At 38.3% G+C, this 21,926-nt stretch overlaps 1 protein-coding gene across 1 annotated transcript in view; it reads left to right on the top strand.

The window, feature by feature from the left end:
• Window positions 1-21,926, top strand: part of ZFHX4 (zinc finger homeobox 4) — a 158,589-nt gene that overhangs the window by 122,207 nt on the left and 14,456 nt on the right. The window contains exons 4-8 of the mRNA XM_047073769.1: window positions 4,878-4,946; window positions 13,732-13,848; window positions 20,093-20,226; window positions 20,509-20,709; window positions 21,473-21,590. Of these exons, the coding sequence (XP_046929725.1) occupies window positions 4,878-4,946; window positions 13,732-13,848; window positions 20,093-20,226; window positions 20,509-20,709; window positions 21,473-21,590 (639 nt within the window). The remainder of the gene's footprint in view (window positions 1-4,877; window positions 4,947-13,731; window positions 13,849-20,092; window positions 20,227-20,508; window positions 20,710-21,472; window positions 21,591-21,926) is intronic.

Below are 21,926 nucleotides of genomic sequence, written 5' to 3' on the forward strand. Positions count from 1 at the left end.
TTTGTAGGCAATTTTGTCTCAGTACTATATTTGGAAGCATAAACATTCACCCAATATTTTAAAAATTTCCTGAATTTGTACCAAATATTTCCCAAATTTAGCCAATAGGAATATAAAGAGCTAAGGGCTGTTATGATCAAAAGTGCAGATTAGGTTAGACTTATTCCCAAAATGACAACAACATTCTTAAGCTTAGAATTCTCTATTTATATACCTAGACTGTTTCAAAAAATTGAAATTCCAGCTCTTTCCCTGATCATTAGATTTGTATTGATTATAATTAAAAATATATATATTATTCCATTTAGCAGGAAAAAAAAGGATTTCACAGATAAAAACTTGATCATTTTTGAACTAAGATGAAATGCCTAAAAGTTGTCAGCCTATTTCCCAGAATAATTCTTCATATAAGGGAAGGGAAAGGTGAAAAGGAGTAATGGAATGGATAAGCTTATGAGTAGGTGTGGCAAGTGTGAGGAAATGAGAGAGAGCTATGAGAACCTTCTGTCTCATAATTAGAGGGAACAGGAACCCCCCCGAATTTCAGTTTTTAAATGTTGTCATTGGAGATGTAACCATTTGGGTTGGGCTGGGGGAATAGGTGGTTAGCAGAATCCAAGCCAAATGAGAAAAATGAACACCAGAAATAATTTCAGAATCACAAGGAAAGCGACTTTTAGGATTTTAAAAATACGGCCTAGTGTATCATTGCGGTTAAGCTAACTATCCCTGAAATAAAACTTCATGGGTTCAAATCATGGCTCACCACTTGCTAGGGGTGTTCCAATGCATAGAAAGAGCATCAGCCAGTACCTGGCACAGAGCAAATACTCGGTGACATGTTGTTGTTGATGATAGTGATTGTGATTATCGATATACTATTCCACAGAAAATAGGGCCAATTACTCCCTCATTGTGTTAATAAAAATAGAGTAATTTGGTACCATTTTCAAATGTGTGATCATCACCAAATTGACAGAAGAGAGTAGAATACCGGATAAATTGTCAGTGGTATTATTTTTAAATAGTATTAAATAAGAAAGGTCAGGTGCTAGAGAACACAAATTAGTAATCTAATTAAATCACCAGCAAAGAGACAGATTGTGTTAACAGCAGTCAAATTTGTTATTACAGAGCAATTATTAAAGTGAAATATTGAAAGTTGCTATGTATCATTACTAGGTTTTAAACATTTCATTTACACAGGCAGAGAAGTAAGTATAGATTAATCAGTTCATTTGTTAGGTTAAAAGCTCCTTTATTTAAATATTTATATCATTTGTATAAAGGGAGCAACACTGTTGAAAACATAAAAAATATTCTGTGGCATTCTGAACTGCATCCCTTTATAAAATTGTTTGCACAAGTCGCTCTCACTAGAACAGTCTCCAAGTACCACATATCCTAATTTGTGAGATTAAATAACCATTTCTGGTTTTGACATTGGTACATTTCCTTAAATCACTGTCAAATAAAATGATTTCAATGTGGCACCAAACTATTATTGAGTTATGTTGTATATTCAAGGAATGTAATGTTTTATGAAAAATCAGAATTATTACAAGACTAGGGAAAGTTACTTTCTTCCGCCACCCACCCACCTTGATTTCAGGACTTCGTTAAGACTAGGAAAACTTTTACAGGCTCCTTAATACTATAGTATTTCAACGGGACACATCGAGACTTCCACAACCTTTATATCAGCCTGAACCATATTCCATCCCGGGCACTGTCAGTTTCAAACTTGGGGACCTGGGACAAGTTAATTTTACCTCTTTAAGCTCCAGTCTCTTGATTTATGTAATAAGGATTAATAATTGCCTCATGACTTTATCATGAGGATTAACATGACTGTTTTTATAGGGATAGGTCATCACAGTACTGCCAGAAATACATTTTTTTTAATTTTTTTTAACGTTTATTTATTTTTGAGACAGAGAGAGACAGAGCATGAACAGGGGAGGGGCAGAGAGAGAGGGAGACAGAATCGGAAGCAGTCTCCAGAGCCTGACGCAGGGCTCGAACTCACAGACCACGAGATCCTGACCTGAGTTGAAGTCGGACGCTTAACAGACTGAGCCACCCAGGCACCCCCAGAAATATATTTTTTAAGTTGTCATTTTTAAAGTTTTATTTTCGTGAATCTTAAATGAGTGGCAGTCATTTGGTCAAATTTACTTAGGTACTACTGATATCTATTTAAGTAGGTGTCTGATACATTGAAGTGTGTGTGTGTGTGTGTGTGTGTGTGTGTGTGCGCACACATGCACATAGTCATGTTTGGAATGGTAAGTATCCTTTGATTAATTATATTTTTTTTCTTAGAAAAGAGTGAAAGAAATGGTTTTACACACACACATGCACCCATTAATACAGATAGTTTCTGACTTATGATGGTTCAATTTAACGTGTTTCGACTTTATGGTGGTCGAAAGTGATAAGCATTCGATAGAAACCATACTCTGAATTTTGAATTTCTATCTTTTCCCGGGGTAAACATATGTGGGAAGATTCTCTCTCATCGTGCTGGAAAATGGCAGTGAGCCCCAGCTCCCAATCAGCCAGGCAATCACATTGGAGGGTAAACAACCAATAAACTTGCAACCATTCTGTGACCACCCGACCATCCTGTATTTCACTGTCAGTACAGTATTCAATAAATTACAGGAGATATTCAACACTTCATTATAAAAAGAGGCTTTGTGTTAGATGATTTTGCCCAACTGCTGGCTACTGTAAGTGTTCCGAGCACTTTCAGGATAGGTTAGGCTAAACTATGATGTTCAGTAGGTTACCTGTATCAACAGCATTTCCGACTTGAGGTATTTTCAACTTATAATGCATTCATGGGGACTTAACCCCATCATAAGTGGAGGAAGATCTGTCTATGCAACAGGAATTAGTATCGGTGTTTGGTATAATCGAAAGGGCTGTGAATTTAGAGTCTTGAAGCTCTGGGGAGGTTTTATGAAAGTCTCATCTTGAGGTTCATCTGCTTCCACATATAGGGCGCAGATTTGTATTGTGAACAGAAGTGGCCTGGTGACTTTGACATGCCTCGCCTTGTCCTTAGTTGAGAATCTATGAAGATGAAAGTTCTTGAGGAACTCACAATTTATTGGGGAAATACGCATGAATCATCTAAAAAATTATCATAATACATCATAAGTGCTGAAACGTATTTATAAGCTAATTGTTATGGGAGCACAGAGGAGGTAGCACTTGCTTTAGGTTTTGAGGGAAAAATAAGGTTCATAGGAGAAGAACCAAAAGACATTCACAAAATAAAAGGAACAGCATTGGTCAAAGCATAGAGATCCGAGAGGTTGCCAAGAGGAAGAAGGTGGGTTTCTTGAACGACATATTGGGTGGATATCAATACTGTGATCTGTTTGGAAGTTATCTGGATTTCTAAGCAAGAACTAGGATAAATTCTTCCCTTCAAGACTAATTTAAGATATGGCTACAAAAAAAGAAAAACAAAAAAGCAAAAACAAACAAAAAAACAACCCATAATGTGTTTTGGTGTTATTGGGGCAAAGACACTGAGGGTTTATTATCATTCTCTTTAAATAGGTGACCACCAGAGGCTAGAGGTGGTGTACATAATAGGGAAAACAATCAGTAAATGCAATAATAATGCCTTGGTGTGCACTTCTATTTCCAAGGGTAATTATTTGTTTAATTAAAGGCTTCAGAATCAACCAGAGATGCTAGTGCCCAGAAGTATTAAACATGAGTCTCTTTGGCAGTGCAAGAATTGTGTGGTGACCTTTCAACCTCTTAATATAATCCAGCTTTTTCTCACTTTGAAGACCATATCATGTGATGTCTTTATGTATATTATTTTTTCTTATAATTGTTGACTGTTTATACAATTATAGCTGCATATCACAAAAGAATTGAGGCTGAGAAAGGTTGAGTTATATGCCTAATTGATACCCTTACCTAGAAATTCATGGAGCCAGGACTGGAATTTAGGCAATTCTGTATTCTGGAAAAAGAGTTCTCGCAGTATTGTAAGAGGTTAGACTGACGAGACAAGGAATTCAAGGCAGGAAGACTGTTGTGCAGGCTACTGAACTTGTCAGGAAAGAGAAGATGACAGAGGAATAGAGAAACGCACATGACAAGAGACACTCCCGTAGCATCAACAGCATGGGAGGACTCAGTGTAGAGATAGAATGAGAGGTTGAGGGTGATTTCTGTGGTCCAGTCATTTTGTATAGATTTCTGCACAACAGGGAGCACAAAGGAAGAACAGAGATAGGTGAAAATACTGATTTGTGCTTGGGGTTGAGGTTGGCAAACCAGGGCCTTGTTGGTACTTCTGCTCTGAAGCTCAAATCAAAGATCGGAATGAAGATGTGGATTTGTTGATGACTTGAACATACTCTTCAGGTTTCCTCAGGTGATTGCGTTTTTGCTTTGGCCTCTCACATCAACTATCATATATTGAAGTTTTGGGGGGTCTTTTGGTTTTGTTTTTTTTTCTTTTTCACTGTCTTGACAGAGAAGTTACAGTATGCTCACAATGTATGCAATGTGCCATTGTTATTGTAACACATGATCCCACAATGGAGGTCTGGCCAAATATCCAAGAAGTAAAAATCAGGATGAACCTCCCCGCTTCCGTATTTTGTTTGTATTGCATTCGTTGTGTGCTGGGGCTCGAGAATTTGATCTAAGCTTACTGCTCTCTGGACTCATTTTGCTAACCACTGTTCACTGGAATGTAAGGTGTCCTGGAGTCTCGCCTGAGCCCCACCTGGTGCTAATTTCTTTGAAAGCCACATTTGGGGTTCTTGGGATACTGGCTGTGACTGCAGAGCTGGACGTGGGATGCTCATTACTTTTCATTCTAATGTCGTCTGCAGAAACTGCCTCTTTGGGAGCCAGGACCTGTGAGGATGATCTTCCGGAGCAGCAGTTGAGAGCAACCTCAGGTAACTGGTCTACTCCTTCTCGAAATCTCGTGGTCCTAACTGCGTTCCACTTGTGACTCTCGTAATTTATGTTTGAAATGTGTCTCTGAAAGTGCTCTAATTAGATCTGATCAGATCTCTTATACAGGTAAGTTAAAAAGCAAAATTAAATATGCCGGATATTTGGACACATATACAAAGTAACGTTTTAAAGAACAAGTCACTTCTGCAGGATAATTTCTCACATCTACATTCATACACTATCAAATTTCACCTAAGTGGTCAGTTTTATACAAACTCTAAGTCAAGAAGCCAAATACTGTTTTTCCCCAAATTAGTTAGTGGAGTTGTTTTTGGTAATTAACGAGTTGACTGGACTTTGTATAGTCATATCAGCACATTTATTAGTCCCTTACATCGAGAGTGTGTGTGTGTGTGTGTGTGTGTTAAAAAAAAATGGCAGCTGTGCTTTCTTAGCTGCATTATATTCAGATACTTTAAGAGGAAATCCACCCATGGTGCCATGACGCACCTCATTGATTCCTGCTATATAAGTATGATCACAATTATCAGATTTATACAATTGGAATAATAATGCGCCATATATGATTATAAAATAATCATGTGCCAAAATGGTTATAAAAAGTCCTTTGCATTCATAATAGGGAACTGAAATACTTTTTTGCAGGTGAAAACGTTCCTTCAATATAAAGTCAGGACTTCTCTCTTTAAAAATTCTTTAAAGTTAAGGATGCCTGGGTGGTTCAGTTGGTTAAACGTCCGACTTTGGCTCAGGTCATGATCTCATGGTCCGTGAGTTCGAGCCCCGTGTCGGGCTCTGTGCTGACAGCTCAGAGCCTGGAGCCTGTTTTGAATTCTGTGTCTCCCTCTCTCTCTGCGTCTCCCTTGCTCATGCTCTGTCTCTCTCTCTCTCAAAAATAAATAAACATTAATTTTTTTAAAATTCTTTAACATTAAGTTTACCTTCACCTATTCATTCTCATGAATGCTTTTTCATTTTTTGTGTTATTTTCCCCTAGAAAACTAGAGAGCATATTTAAAATAAAATAGCATACAACAGTTTGCCTCCCTCACCTCAAGCCAATCAAAGGATTTCATTAATAATCAGTTTGGAAGCAATAGGCCAAAAATCAAGACTATGACAAAAATATCAAACTAAAAGGAAGACATTCTCTGTCAATAAATTTATTTGTTGCTTTGTAAACAAGGGCACCGAAATCTACACCTTCACCTTGGTCTCTGAGAAGCTTTATACTGAGATACTCTTGGGATTTCTGGATATTTCCATGGAGATGTTGTACAGGAAAGTCTGATACAACAAATTCCAAGTGGAATTTCTCTTTTTGGCGAAACTGTTTCTTCTCCCCCATCTTAACTGATGCCATCCTGCCATAGACATAGTTATCGCAAAGAAGAAAACTAGGAATCATCGATTTTACTCAGAATATTAGTGCCAGAGACTGTTGGGCATCGGTCATGAATAAGACAGATGAGTTCTCTCAGTTTTTAGATGATATTTCTATACAAATAAATAAGTTATCTTCAGATTTCAGTAAATGTAATGAAGTGAAAGAGGTAATGTGCTACAGCAAAGGTTCTCAAAGCGTGCTCAAACAAACTCAAAGCATCAGCACAAACTGGGAATTGTAAGAATTCAAGTTCTTGGCCCCCCATCCTAGATTTACAGAATCAGAAACACTGAGGATGCAGCCTGGCAATCTGTAGGTAACAAGCCGTCCAGGTGATGTGATTCCCACTAAAGTCTCAGAATCACACCTTTATGATAGATGATGCACCCCTTTAGAAGCAGTGGTCAGAGGGGCACCTGTGTGGCTCAGTCGGTTAATGCTTCTGACTCTTGATTTTGTCTCAGGTCATGATCTCAAGGTTCGTGGGATTGAGCCCTACATTGGGCTCTGCGCTGACAGCATGGAGCCTGCTTGGTATTCTCTCTCCCTCCTCTCTCTCTGCCCCTGCCCTGGTGCACCCTTTCTCTCTCTCTCAAACTGAATAAACTTAAAAAAAAAAAGTAATGGTCAGAGAAGTTCTCTGAGGAAATGACAGGTGAACTGAGTCCTAAATAATGAGAAGGAGCCAGAATCTGGGGAAATGCCTTTCAGGTAGAGGTGGGAAGAAGTTGGTCATGTTCCAGGAAGAGAAAGACAGCTAATGTGGAGAGGTTAATGAATGAGTAGGGGAGTGGCATAAGGTGCAGTCATAAAGGTAGCCAAAGGCCTGGTCACTTCAGCCATAGTAAGAAGTTGGTGCATTATTCTAAGTGAAATAGGAAGTGTGGCAGGGTTCAAGTAGGAGAATAGCTTGCTTTTATTAAGATGTGCAGCATAAGTTGTAGGAAAGCAGGAGCAAGTCTTACCTCATTATTAAACCATTTCAAAATCCAGGTAAGAGATGCGGGTACTGACAATGGAAATCTAGAGAAATAGACAGATTTAGTGTGTACTAAGTGTTTTGGAATTTGAGATAACAGAACTTGCTAATAGATTGTATGCCGATGAGAGAAAGAGAAGAGTCAAGGACGACTCTTGCTTCGGTCGACGGTGGTGGCACCATTAACTAAGATAGAGAGATTGGGGTGAAACAGAGTGAGTTGTGTTGAGGGGGGGCCAAAAGTTAAAATTAGGCACATGAAGTTGGTATATCTTCTAGACATCCAAATGGAGATACACATTTAAAGTAAGGGATCTGGATGCTACCATCTAGGAAGATTATTATTTTTCCTCAAATTAAACTCTCTTTGTAGACAGAGAAGACAATAGGGCTTCAGGCCAGTGCTGGAGACACGTCAATATTTAGATTTTTTTTTTACATTTATTTATCTGAGAAAGAGTTAGGGGGAGGGGCAGTGAGAGAGAGAGAGAGAGAGAGAGAATCACTAACAGGCTCCATTCTGACAGGACAAAGCCCGACCACAGGGCTCGATCTCACAAACCATTAGATCCTGACTCAAGCCAAAGTCAAAAATCGGATGCTTAACCAACTGAGCCATCCAGGCACCCCTCCAATATTTAGATTTTAAGTGGAGATGGCCTTAGCAAAGGGGAATAAGAGGGAACTTGCAGAGAGGTAGAACAAAGTCACAACAGTCTGATGCAATGAAATTCAAGAGGGGGGCTTTTTTTCAAGGGCAAGGGCATAGTAACTTCTGCTGAGCCAGGTTACGTAATATGCAGATGGAAAAGTGGTCACTGCATTTCACAGCATGGAAGTCCTTAGTGGCTCTGCGAAGACCAGTCGATTTGAAGCCTGACTGGAGAGTTGAATAATAGATGTGATTTAGTAGAGAAAGAGAAAATGCAAACAAACAAACAAGGCCAAAATCAAACAAGTACCTTCTTAAAGTTTTATTGAAGGGAAATAGAAGAATGGAATAGAATCTGGACTCCTCCTTTTCTTCTCATAATTTTGCTTTCTAAATTGAATTTAGTGTTCCAACTACTAAGTATTGCCTGCCTTCTGTATTTCAGGCACTGTTGGGACGCCTGGGTGGCTCAGTCAGTTAAGCGTCTGACTTCGGCTCAGGTCATGATCTCACAGTTCATGGGTTCGAGTCCCGTGTCGGGCTTTGTGCTGATAGCTCAGAGCCTGGAGCCTGCTTCTGATTCTGTGTCTCCCTCTCTCGCTGCCCTTCCCCCATTTGCAGTCTGCCTCTCTCTCTCTCAAAAATAAGTAAACATTAAAAAAAATTATATTCCAGGCACTGTTCTAGGTGCTTCTGGCACAAAAATAAAAAATATAATTACTGTTTTCAGTAAAGATGTACCTATTAGGGGAAGTAGGCTATACACAGATAATTTTCATATCTTAGGGTCAGGTTTTTTTACATCAATGCATAAGAAAATAAAAGCAAAAAATAAATTTTAAAAAATTCAAAAATGTATCTAGAACCATTAATCTTTGTTCAACATTCAGGGAAGAGTTTTTGGAGAAAGAAGTAATTAATAACACTAGTAATAACATGGGTAGCATTTTTAGCACTTACTTTGTGTTAAGCTCTGCACTGACTGATTTTTATTCATTATCTTAGAACAAACCTATGAGGCAGGGGTTATTAACCCCATTTTTATGGATGATGAAACTGATATTTCCCATGCTGTGCTTGAAGGAAAAGTGGCGGTTATACAGTGGTAATAAATTGTTCTAGATAAGACAAGAAAATATAATGGCATATCTTACAGGGGAGGAGGAGGGCATTAATAATGGTTACATGTTTCTAGAACAGTGGGTTCACGAAATATGGCCATTGGACCAGTAGTACAGCATCACCTGGGAGCTTAGAGATGTCGAGTCTTTGTTTTAACAAGTCTTCCATGTGATTCTGGTGCCCTAACGTTTGAGAAGACTGTTTTCAAAATTAAGTGCTGGGCAGGAAGGAAAGAAAGATGAGAGTGGGGTGGTAGATAGGGACCAGGTATCTTGAAGATATTCTTACCATGTATGGAAGATTGAGCTTTTAGATTTTAGATACTCTAAGATTTTAAGTGGGGAAGTCGGGTTTAAATAGATCAAACTGAGGATAGATTTGGTTGGAGTAGGACTGGGCAGAGAGACAATGGGGGAGTTCAGGAAAGAATTCTTATAAGCTAGGTATCTAGAGTAGATGCTCAATAGCTAAAATTAAAACTAATATATGAAGTGTTTCAGTTACTCTCCTCTGCTTCCTCTTTACATGATTCCTCCTTGGGCTTAAAAAGTATGCAGTGTTTTCCTCAGACAACTCAGAGGGTTCCCAAACCTAATTGTATAAAAAAACAATGGGAACCAAGCGCAACTGGCTGGTGCTTAGATCAGAGGGCTACTACCGAAATAGATTTGCTTAGAAATTGTATAATTTTATAGAATAAATTAATAGTGATTTTCCAGTCATTTTTTTATTATTCAAAAGGAAGTATTCTAAGCTAGTTATTCAAAAACTTTTCTTTCTTTGAAATATAGTTTATGTGTATGTGTAGAGTAACTTATAAGATCATATGTTAGGTATGATAAAAATGCTAGGGGAAGTTATTGTAACACACTTGAAAAGTATAAGACTACAGTAGTATTTTCTCTTCTTCCTAGTATTTTGAAATATTTAAAAACAAAAAATGTACTATCACTTATTTGAAAACTGGGAATGGAGCACCTGGAGGACCCAACTCTTGATTTCGGCTGAGGTCACGATCTTATGGTTTGTGAGACGGAGCCCCTTGTCGGGCTCTGCACTGACAGCACAGAGCCTGCTTGGGATTCTGTCTCTTTCTCTCTGCCCCTCCCCCACTCACGCACACACCAGTGTGTGCTCGCTCTCTCTCTCTCTCAAAGTAAATAAGTTTAAAAAGGAAAGGAAAGGAAAGGAAAGGAAAGGAAAGGAAAGGAAAGGAAAGGAGAGGAGAGGAGAGAAGAGAGGAGAAAAGAAAAGAAAAGAAAAGAAAAGAAAAGAAAAGAAAAAAAGAAAAGAAAATTGGAAAGTTCTACAGGACCCAAATGCATTTTAAACTTAAGTACATTCATGTCATAAAGTGTAACATATGAATAAATACTGTATTTTTATATTCCGTAAGGCAAAACACTAATTAAAAATACATGTTCTGTAAATACAACAGTGTTATGAAATGTTGTAATACTTTCATTATTGTTATTTGTAATCCGTTAGTGAAGAAACCTATTGAAAATGAAAACTGCCTTAACATCTTCATTTTGGAATTTTATATAACTTAGTGTCTTTATTTTGGAATTTTATGGATTGGAATTTTATGGAATTTTCCTTCGTTTTAAGGCATTCCTTTAATACATTAGTATTACATATGAATACATTAATATAATATACATATTTTGTGTCCTATAAAGCATCTTATATTTTACGGCATTTTACTGTTGAGGTAAATGTGGTACTAGAAAATTACAAAGTAGACACTCCTTCCCTTAACCCCAGATCCAGCCTACGGTTTTCCTAGAGAAAGCTGTTTCTCCTCATTAATATTCTTGACTCTAAAGTCTATTTATAGAATGAATGTCAAATTTATTTCAAAAGCTCTCTTTACGAATGAAAGTGAGGCTCTTTTTTTTCTGGCTTGTATGAAACTTTATGGTGTATATAAGTCACCCTTTGATTATTTTTTGCGTGATTAGAAATTTGCAAAGTTCTATGGCTCCAAAGAGCCTACCTGTAATAAACAGCTTGCGCCTTCCAAACCACAAAACAGGTCTGAATTGCTTGCGCATTAGAGCTAATTGCCTGCCTACTTCAAAGGAAGAACCAGAAAAGAGAGAGGGGAAAAAAGTCACAGAAGCAGAGGCAGTGCGGGCAAATCCGCCTCTAGAGGTTATGAGTTGTGGCCTGGAAGAGTCAGGCCAAGTTATGGCCTCAGAACTGCTGTTTGCGATTAAGTTGATGGGGAGAGTCTACCCCACAATCTTTCCCTGCTGCTGACACAGAGTCTTTGTTCACATTCAGATTTCTCAAACTGTTGCCAGGGTCAGGCTGAGGTCAGACACCACAGTGATGTATAGAAGAGCATGTCTGGGAATTTCTCTCACACTTAAAACACATCCTGGAAAATGAAGAAGACCCTGCGAAAACCGTCCGATGAGACCCAGATTATACTGTAGTTTTGTCTTTTAGTGCCTTCATAAGTTTTGTTTTCTCCTCCTGACACGCTATGTTTTATTAATGTGAGTTGCGATAGCCCTTACAATTTTATGTCCCCTCAAGATAAGGACACTCAGTAGCACTCTGACACTTCATTTTCCAGCCCTGGGGGAAAGGTCCAGTAAATCTACTCAAAGAAGTGTTGCATCCCTTCCCCAGGACGAGTTGAAAAGTAATTGCCATGGGCTGTCGTAGGTGGAGGGCCTGACACTGGATGTCATGTCACATGTGTGCACTTGGCAGGGAAACAGCCCCATCCAGTCATGACCTCGGCCTTCCAGCCCCCCAAACCAAACTGGCCACGGTCCCCACCCAGGCTGGCCCCTGCTGGGCTGAGGGAGCCTGTGTTTGATCAGTAATTATCGCTGATGGGGGGGTGAAAGCAGGCTAGGGCCTTAAGAAGTGTTGATTCTCCCCTCTTAGAGGAAATATTTCACAGGTATTTGCCTGAAAGGGAAGCTTCCCCCACAGTCCTCAGATGACTGACCCCCTCCCCCACGGACCTCAGCTCTGCTTTTGTGCAGTGGCAGAGTGCAACTATGGAATAAATGGATTTGTGTGGTGCCTTTGAGGACTCACAGTTGAAACAAATTCTTGTTTCAAATTTATTAAATGCCCTTGTTTTCCCCTCGGCTTTTTGGAGTTTCCCCATTGAGCCCAGAAGTGCCCCCTTCTGTTGTTTCCTGCTCGCACAGTTGTAGAGCAGGGCCGGCCGGTGAGGCACTAAATAGCATGTTTTTTTTTTTTGTGCTCAGCTGCTACATATGACAGTGGATATTTCATTCTGCTGTCAGAACGTTATTAATAAAACATGGGGTGTGGAGAGGGCCACGATTTCCCCTTTCAATCACTATAGCATTTGCAATGAAAATTTTATGCAGTGTGTAATTTTCAGTTAATGCTTGACACTTAAAATGTCCGCAGCAGCGTTTTGTATGGTTATTGAAGGGTTAATTGTATCATGTTCTCTGCATAAAAGCTCTGCTTATCAAAAGCAAATAGAAGAGTGTATGCAAATGTGTGTCGATGACCTTTTGCCTTTCCAGGGTTAATTTATATGGTCATTAAAGATTTTATGAAATTGAGCAGCCTGGTGCTTCAAATCCCATTTTACCTTCTTCTCCTAATTTATGTAATTCCTACCTGAACAGGGGAATATGATTTTTATTTTTTGTGCTGCAATGAAAACAGCATGCCATGCTGTGGGGAGTTGCGAGTCTGGTTATCTGGCATTACTCAGATTGCTAAAAATTCATTAAAATGTGACATCAGCACAGTGAGAGACAAATGATCGCAGGATGAAAGAGAACAGTGGGCCTTTCACGGATTAGTGCTACACAGACCCAGCATAGAGGCTAACTGCATAAACAGATTAATCCACCAGCAGCAGCATAGCTAAGATTTACAGAATAATTAAATAGGGTTGAGTTACTATGAGGATTTCCATGTAATCTAGCTGGTGTGAACCCGTGAATGAGGTGTGGGGTGACGTGGTTGTCATAGAAGAAGTATACCTTCTTATGTCCTGTACTCTGTATAGCTCCCCCTATAGAAACACACACACACGCGCGTGCACACACACACACACACACACACACACACCAATGTAACTGAAGTTTTGAGATCCTACTCTGACAAATTCCAAAAAATTCCCCTGGGGCCTGGGGACTGAAGACAGGGGTAGCACCTGTCTTACATTTAACCCATCACGATCACATTATTTCACCAAGAATTTTTTCCAAGAATTGGATTTGTCCTGTCATTGGTCCAAGTCCACAGAAACAGTAGGCCTATGTAGCTTGTAGTTTACAAGTTTCTACTGTTAAGAGGACACAACTGCTGTGCACCTCTTGTTAAATCTTTTCTAGCTTGGACCGTACTTAAAATGCTTTCTCTTATTCTAATTTAGCACAGGCGCATTTCCTCAATGGGTGTGAAAGAGGCTCCCTTAGATGAAAATTTGCATTGGTGCAGTCAGCAGGTTCTAACAGAGACTTTGGAATAAATTTATCTTCTCTTTTCGGAGTAAATGTCTGCAGACGATTCACAAAGAGCACTGCTTTTCCATGGTCACGTTGATTTCAGTGTGCACGTTTCTGGGGTTTTCAATCCTACTGACTGGTCTGTTTTTCTTGACAGAAGAACAGAGTGAGGAGGCTGAAGGAGCCGGCAAGCCTGCCTCAGTGGCAGAGGATGACGAGAGAGACACGTGTGAGCGAGACAACAGTGAAGGCAAAAACTCTAATAAAGATTCTGGTAAGATGCTAGCATCCCTCACCTTTCTCCCCCCACCCCCCCACCCCAACCCCGCTGACCCTCCCCCCCTCCCCTGCCATTCCCTGCAATCAGCCCTTCCTTCACCCCCCACCAAAGCTTATTAAAAGCTTTTATTCATTTTAAACTGTCTGAACATTCCCACTACTATTCATTGCATGTGCATTTTGCATGTGATTTCTATCAGTAGCCTCCCATTGACCTATTTTTAATCATAACCATCTGACAGAATAGATGTGGATAAGTTGAAGAATATTACAGGACGACCAGCAAGATTATTTTTTAATCAAATCAGTTTGTGTGCTTGTAATTTTTTAAGCGCCTTTCATTAATCTTAGCTATACTTGTGATTCCTCTGATGGCATATTAATTTTTCATAAGCACAGGATTAGATATCACTTGAATTTTTTTCATTCAGTCACATGCACCCCCCCAAACCACGTAACCCTAAAAATAAATGTTATTTTTCCTTGCTTTTTTACAACCTACACTCAGGAATTTGCTCTTTTTAAGGGCATCTATTTGAGGCATTTCAAACAAAATCCAGTGGAAAAGTTTACAGATGATTCAGCCTAAGAAAGAGGAAATATCATTGAAAAGGGATTAGGTGCTGGGTAATTTTGATCTTCTAGAATAGACAAATCCCAGTAATGAAAGCTACTGTCTTTGAAAACAAACCTTCGTGTCATGACATTTACTTGTGCACAAACAAACCCTAGGCCAGCATCTGGTGTGGATACCTAAGGCTTTTTCTGTGTTTGATTTGGCAAATATATGACTTCATCCATGCTTTGTATGTATGAGATGGAAATCTATGGTCGCAATGAATATTACATTGGCTACTTTTGCTGCACGCTATACCTAGTTTTATTATGTTGGACTCATTGAAGCAGAAGAAGTGCTGAAACGGGTTCAAGCCTATTAGTTTCAGGTACTCATCTATCTTTTCCTTGAATTCCAGTGACAGCTGCATATATAAAGAAGCTTGTTTTCACTATGAAGACATTGGGTTGTGCAAAAGATATCATTTTTACGTGCAAGTTTGTTTAAATCTGAATTATCCCATATTTGTCATTCGGTCTTTGCACATCTAAGTTTTGCATTCCCTTCAAAAATTATTTGAAGGGCCTCTCTGCTTCTTACCCCACGTCGTTCAATGCTGAATCTCTCTCAGGAGTCCAGTGGGAAAGCACCACTTAAATTTGTGTCTAGGATGCAGTGGCTAACATATGATCCTAATTTGATTTAAACAAAGAGGATCTAAGGTTGGTATTGAGCCTAAAGCAATGTAAAAAAGGTGCCATAGCTGTATATTAGTAAGCTGGCTCCTGAGGTTACTGACAAGGGGTTTGAAATACCTCGTGATCAGTTAAGGTCAAGGGTAGCGCCATCCAAACCTCATTTGAAAATAATTGGAAATAGCAAGGTAGTCCAAGGATGGACCTCATCAAGGCTAACTGCTTGACTACCTCAGGGACGGCAGGCCTCTGTCCGTGCTCACTGGAGTCCTTCTCACAGTCATCCCCAAAGACATTGCAAAGCGTATCCCTCCCATTCTTTAAAACAATGTGTGAAATACACAGATAGCATATTAGTGTTTGTTAAATGCTCATGTAATACTTAGGCATACGACATTATGCTTGGTTGTAAATATCTCATGCCTTCCAAAGGAGGGATTCTGGGAATCTCTTGAAAACACATCCAAGATCACCATCAAGGGAGGAGTCTTATTTGGAATATACCACAGATGCAGGGGCTGTATCTCCACCAGCAGTTTACTGCTCTGTATAAATAATGGACTCAATCACTCCCTAATGGCCTGATGAGTTATTGTCTTTTCTTGAGCTCCTAATTGTACCATCTAGACAGGGCTTCAGCTTCTGGGAGAATACAGAACGTTGCATGATGTTAGTTGTTTAAAACTATTTTTTGTTCCTGCAGAAATTCCTCCCCAGGTGTATCTGTAGAGATGAAAGTGAAATTTAAGCACCAACTATTAGCAATTACTCCCATGCAAATATTTAGCCTCAAAACCTCCTAGACGTCAGGACGGTTCTTATAACTGACAACTAATGTGAACTTTCAACAAAGTTTTCCACTTTTTAAGTTGAATCTGATTAAGTGAAAACGTTATTACATGGGTTTTTCCTTATAATATTTCTAATGATTGAATAACCACTTACGTCTCTATTGGCTTGTTTCCTTATGTCGGTGATAATTGTCAAAAAATACCAGCAAACTTATACATTAATCACTATCTTAAAATGTTAGGTGGGAAAACAGTGTGGCCCCACTTTAACACAGAAATTTTTAGACAGGAAGGAATCACCACATTAGGAAGACCATGTTTGTGTAAGCTGTTGTGCTGTGTTGCTGACATTAATCTCTAGGACTGGAGCTTTCAAGATGAGACTTGGCAATATGCAAGTTATATTTGTTGAATATTCATTCATAATAGAAAAGCCTCATAATGCCTCATTTATATTGTCATTTAAATCTAGTGCCACTTTAGATTAATTATAATCCAAATTATAGCTCTGTGCAGTACAAGAATTAATATAGAGTTTATCCAGATTAATACATTTGCATTGAAAATGTAATATGTCTCTGCCATGGCTAAGGGGACCACTTTTTAATAAGGGAGTAAACATGAGGAAGGATGGAAATTAACCTTCATTATTGCAATTAAAATTATCCTTTCATTCCGGCCTCATTAGAAAGAATACTGTACCAGTAATTATAATTTAGAATTATTTGTAGTTGAATAACATCCTTTGTTATATTCAAGTTTTATAACAGTCAAACTTTATCAAATACATTGATTGATAGATAATTACTCGTTTTTTGTTTTATTGGTTTTTTTCCAGATTTGTTTTTGAGTACATATATGCTATTGGATTTTCCTCACTTATTATGAGTATAAACCACTTTACAACCTTCCGTATTTTAGGGATTGAAAATTATTAAGTAGGCAGCATCTGAATCAAAATGAATTATGTCATTTTTATATTAGCCATCTCATGCAAGCTAAATAATCCCATAACTGACAGATAATCATTGGCTCATCTATTTGGCAGTACTTATTTGTAATTAGATTTCATTTTTTAGTTTAAAATGCATTAAAATGGCATTGTTTTTTGAGAATATTGGGATGTCCTTAATAACAGAAAAATGAATTGTGATCTCATTTCAAAATTTTGTCTCGGGTAACAAACAGCGTTTAGTTCAAATAAAGTTGCGGACATAAACTATGAGTAATCACAAAACTTAATCAAAACCCTCCAAAATTGGCAGGCCCTTGTTTAATATATTTCTAGGATAAGACAATTCAGAAAAAGATCCCAGAGTTGATGCCCTACAATTTATCACGGAGGCCATAATACCTGAGATAGCACCCCTTTGAGTAGAAAAGGCATGTGTGCATAAAATGTAACTTCCATCATCTTTGCAAATAATCTTGATGACCTCCCTTATCCTCAAGAGTCTGTTCTTGTTATGTTATTACATCTCAGTTTTCTCTTCTTCTTCTTATCAATGGCATCTATTTCTGGGGTGCTTGGCTGTAAATGGGGGGAGGCAGCCTTTATTTATAACTTCTTTTTAATTTAAAATAAGATGGTCTTTAGGAAGCTCCTAACTTACATTAAGATCATGGTTTAATTAACTAAGTTAATTAGCCAAAAAATATTGAAGCTGACACATATATTGGGTGGAATACTATAGCCAACAGTGACAGCAATGGCTATGAAGTAATGGCCCTAAAATTTAACTCTTTGCTTCCTTGCTACAACACGGTATGTTACTAAATTAAAAAACAGTAGAATATACTGTTGATGAATATTAACAGTATAATATATTGTTGATGAATATTAATAAGGTAAAAATAAGAACATGGATTCTTTATACCAAATATTTTCACCACCCTATAGCAAATGTAGTAAATTGTAAAATTTACTTAGTAAAATGTTTCAAACCATGAAAGCAATATTTTTGATCCTTTATAGTACTAACATTAGAATATATAAGCTTATGAAAATAAGGCCATAGCTATAAATTTAATAGATTTAGAAGTTTATGGGAGGTTTATTCTATAGCTGATGTTCCATAGGGCCCGCAAGCAACCAGAGTCATGGAGATTATCTTTTGACTGGCGTGTGACAGTTTTTGATAGCATAGGGAATTGGACCAACTTATTATTTGGTCATGTCTAATTCTACCACGTACACAAAAGAATGATAAGGGAATATGACATAGTATTACTCTTTTTAAGGGAATGTATTCTTACTCATTAATAAGGAACTCTTTAAGAAAACTCTTTCAGTTCCACAGGAGAAAGCAACTGGTAGACATTTGCTGATTTAAATGACAATCATTTTATAGAACTTGATCTGACACCATAGGGAGTAAGTTTTATTTGCAAGATACTATATAGCATAGTGTCTTCCTAATGTTATTTTTCACACTTTTAAAACAATAGCAAAAAGTCTGTTTTGAGAAGGAAAAACATATTTTTTGATGCCAGAATTAATTCTGAGATAAACATTCCTGTTTTTGACCTAACTTTTGGATATCAAGTACTTGGGTATTGTTTAATCAATGGAATGAAATTCTTCAGTCAGTCTCAAATTGAAGTTCATTCGAATACAAATATGATAAATCATTTTTTTCAAATATTTACAAAGAACCTAAATTTCTCCAAGGCATATGTATATACAAGACAAATGAACTAATTCAAATAAAATCTAATGTTTGTAAATCCAGAAATCAATAGCAGTGTAATTTGTTGAAACATAGTGCTAATTCTGTACCTACCACAAACCTCGAGGGAATAAAATTATTGTCGTTGTGTCATTTAACTTCTATTTTTTTTTTATTTTGGTCTCTTCAGAGTCACCTTACTTTTAAATTTCTTTCTGAATGTGAAATTCCTAAAATTTATATGGTAAAAAACACGCATCTCTATTCAGGTTAGAAAAAGAACATATTTTTTGGTTCATTTTTACTTTGTTTCCATAACATCCTTGACCTTATTTTTAAATTAAAACTGGGTTATTTTGCAATAAGGTGCAATTTGTTCATTTATATGAACCGTATGTGGATTGAAAAAAAATCAAGATAAATCTTCATGCACAGCATACAATCAGATTACGCCTAGACTCTATATTTACGCGGGGTCTGATAGCAATCAATGGTTTAGCTTCATTGCATTTCAAGATGTATTTGCACCCAGTTGTCCAGTGATAGTGTCCTCACCCTGGAAATAATTTAGTTGCAAATTGACTGGAAGATGGTGAAAATTGAAAGTTAAAATTAGAAATACTCATAATAAACAGCAGAAAAAAGGTCAGATGATGCCGCGCTATGATGAGATTGGAATGGATGGTAAATGAGGTTTTGTGTTTGTCGTGAGATGTATGTGACATGCCTACCCAATGTCGCTGTAATATCCAGCCTCACAGAGGAGATTATCGGGAAAATTGATGCTGGAAAGAATTTTCTGTTAGATTGGGAAATTAGAATTGCACTCTTTTCTTTGATGTGTGTGAAGCCCCTGCACATTACATTGTTCATCTAGGCAAAATTCTAAACCATCTTTAACACCGAATATTCGGATTAACCTCATAAAACAATTGTCTTCTTGAGATCCGGGCCATAATGTTATGTTTACGGCCAACTGCTGAAACATCTGAAGTGAAACGTAAATCGCAAAAAGCAGCAACAGATATGTAATTTTTAAATCCTGTACACACCACGTAATAATATTAGCTTAGTTTCTGAATTATAACTAGTCAGTTCTTCTCAGTATTTGGAAATGTTTTCAGTGTCCAAGGATTTTAGAAAAAAGATAAGTAATTAAATGTTAGTCAAAGGAACTATTTTCCAAGTTAGCATTTGTGAATGGGAGTAGATTAGCTTTAATGTGATAAAGGCATCCTGAGACACCAGAGAGCATGTGTTCTGGATGAATCTTTCAAGGTCACCTAGGGTTATCTAAACATGAGACAGAAGTACATTTTAAAATATATTTATAAAGTCCACTTAGTAGATAAAAAGAAGTGTGCTTTTTGCCTTTTGAGATTACCATCATTTAAAAGTGTTTGTTCAGTCATTTTAAGGAGTCAGTGGATTTAGAGTCAGAGCTATTTGAAAAACATGTAATTTTTCAGAATTTGATATTGTTAGTTTTTTTAAAATTGAGGTGTTCTATTCTTTTTTTGGGAATCAGGAATAATCACACCAGACAAGGAGCTAAAAGTCAGTGTGGGAGGGGGGACCCAGCCACTCCTGCTGGCGAAAGAAGAGGATGTTGCGACAAAAAGATCAAAACCTGCAGAGGACAACAAATTCTGTCACGAGCAGGTAGATACGTTTCTTCCCTTTGCTGTGTAAACCTGTTTATTATTATTATTGTCGTTGTTACTGTTGTTGTTGTTGACTATTATTATTATTATCATTGTTACTGTTATTGTTGTTGTTGTTGTTGCTCCTGATGGTTATCGAGCCCCACACGATTTCATGCTGTTGAAGTGTATGTAGATACTGTGATCAGCAGCATAACGAACTCTTGGTGTTACTTCTAATGTTCTGAAGTCATCCGAGGGCGTCAACTAACAGCGGCCATGTTTATTCCATATTCTCCAGTTCTTTCAGTGTCCTTATTGCAACTACAATAGTAGGGACCAAAGTCGTATCCAGATGCATGTCCTGTCACAGCACTCGGTGCAGCCGGTCATCTGCTGTCCGCTCTGTCAGGACGTCCTCAGCAACAAAATGCACCTCCAGCTGCATCTGACGCATTTGCACAGTGTGTCTCCGGATTGTGTGGAGAAGCTGCTTATGACAGTAAGGATACCTCATGTTGATGCACGTGTGACATGTTCTCTGCAAAAGTCTCAGTGCAAAATCTGTAATTGTTGGTTGAGGAATTTATTTTTTCTGCCCACTTAAAGCTCTCTTACAGACTGTGTTATGGAAATCACAACCAAGGCCCATTTGTTCTCTCTTTTGCTTCTGGAGGAAAAAAAAATGATATAAGGCATAGCATATTCAGTAGCAAATTTTTAAAATTTTTTAAAAATGTTTATTTTTGAGAGAGAAAGACCGAGAGCGAGCAAGGGAAGGGGAGAAAGAGAGGGAGACCCAGAATCCGAAGCAGGCTCCAGGCTCTGAGCTGTCAGCACGGAGCCCGATGCGGGGCTCGAACTCACAGCCCGTGAGATTATGACCTGAGCCGAAGCTGGACGCTTAACCGACTGAGCCACCCAGGCGCCCCTTCAGTAGTGTATTTTACCGTCTTACTTTTTATCTGTTACGTTAACTAAATGACTCATGTGGGCATGCGGAGTTTCAAAATTTCCTGGTTATCATTTTAAAACAACAGACCTACAAAAACCTTCAAATCGTAGTTTAAAAAATAAAAGAAGAATACAGCATCGCAACACCATTGATCTAAAATTCAAAGGGATAGCCTTGGCCTGTAAGATCCACAAAATGTCCCCGCTTTCGTTTGGAAAAATGTTAAGTGGGTTATGCTCCTGCCAAATGCAGATGTGATGGAGTCTGATTTCTGGGCTACATTTGACATGAACACCTGTGGTTCTCACAGGTGCCTGTGCCTGATGTGATGATGCCGAACAGTTTGCTACTGCCAGCAGCTGCCTCTGAGAAATCGGAGCGGGACACATCTGCAGCCATCACAGCTGAGGCATCTGGGAAATATTCAGGTACGCCAGCCTGGGAGCAAGATCTAGGGGAAAACACGCTCAGGGGCACGCATTTGTGGGGACGATCCAGGATTGTGGCTATCAAAGGTGTTTGTTTGTTTGTTTGTTTGTTTGTTTGTTTTTAAGCATAGAGGGAAAAAAACTGTGGTGTTTCCAAGAGTAACATTTCCAAGGCATATTTTGGATCTATCTGTTCATCTGTGACTGCCCTCGGGGGACTTAAGTGTCGATGACCAAGAATAGTCTGTGTGTCCTAATTCCTGAACACTGAGGTTACGGCCCTTGATATCATGCTGATTGCAGCATACTGTAATTACCTTTGACTTGCCGTTTTTC

This window comes from Lynx rufus, unplaced genomic scaffold, assembly GCF_022079265.1.
Source record: "Lynx rufus isolate CCGP_SWC_20201006 ecotype Redwood Valley unplaced genomic scaffold, mLynRuf1.p SCAF_12, whole genome shotgun sequence".
In the NCBI taxonomy this organism is placed as follows: Eukaryota; Metazoa; Chordata; class Mammalia; order Carnivora; family Felidae; genus Lynx; species Lynx rufus.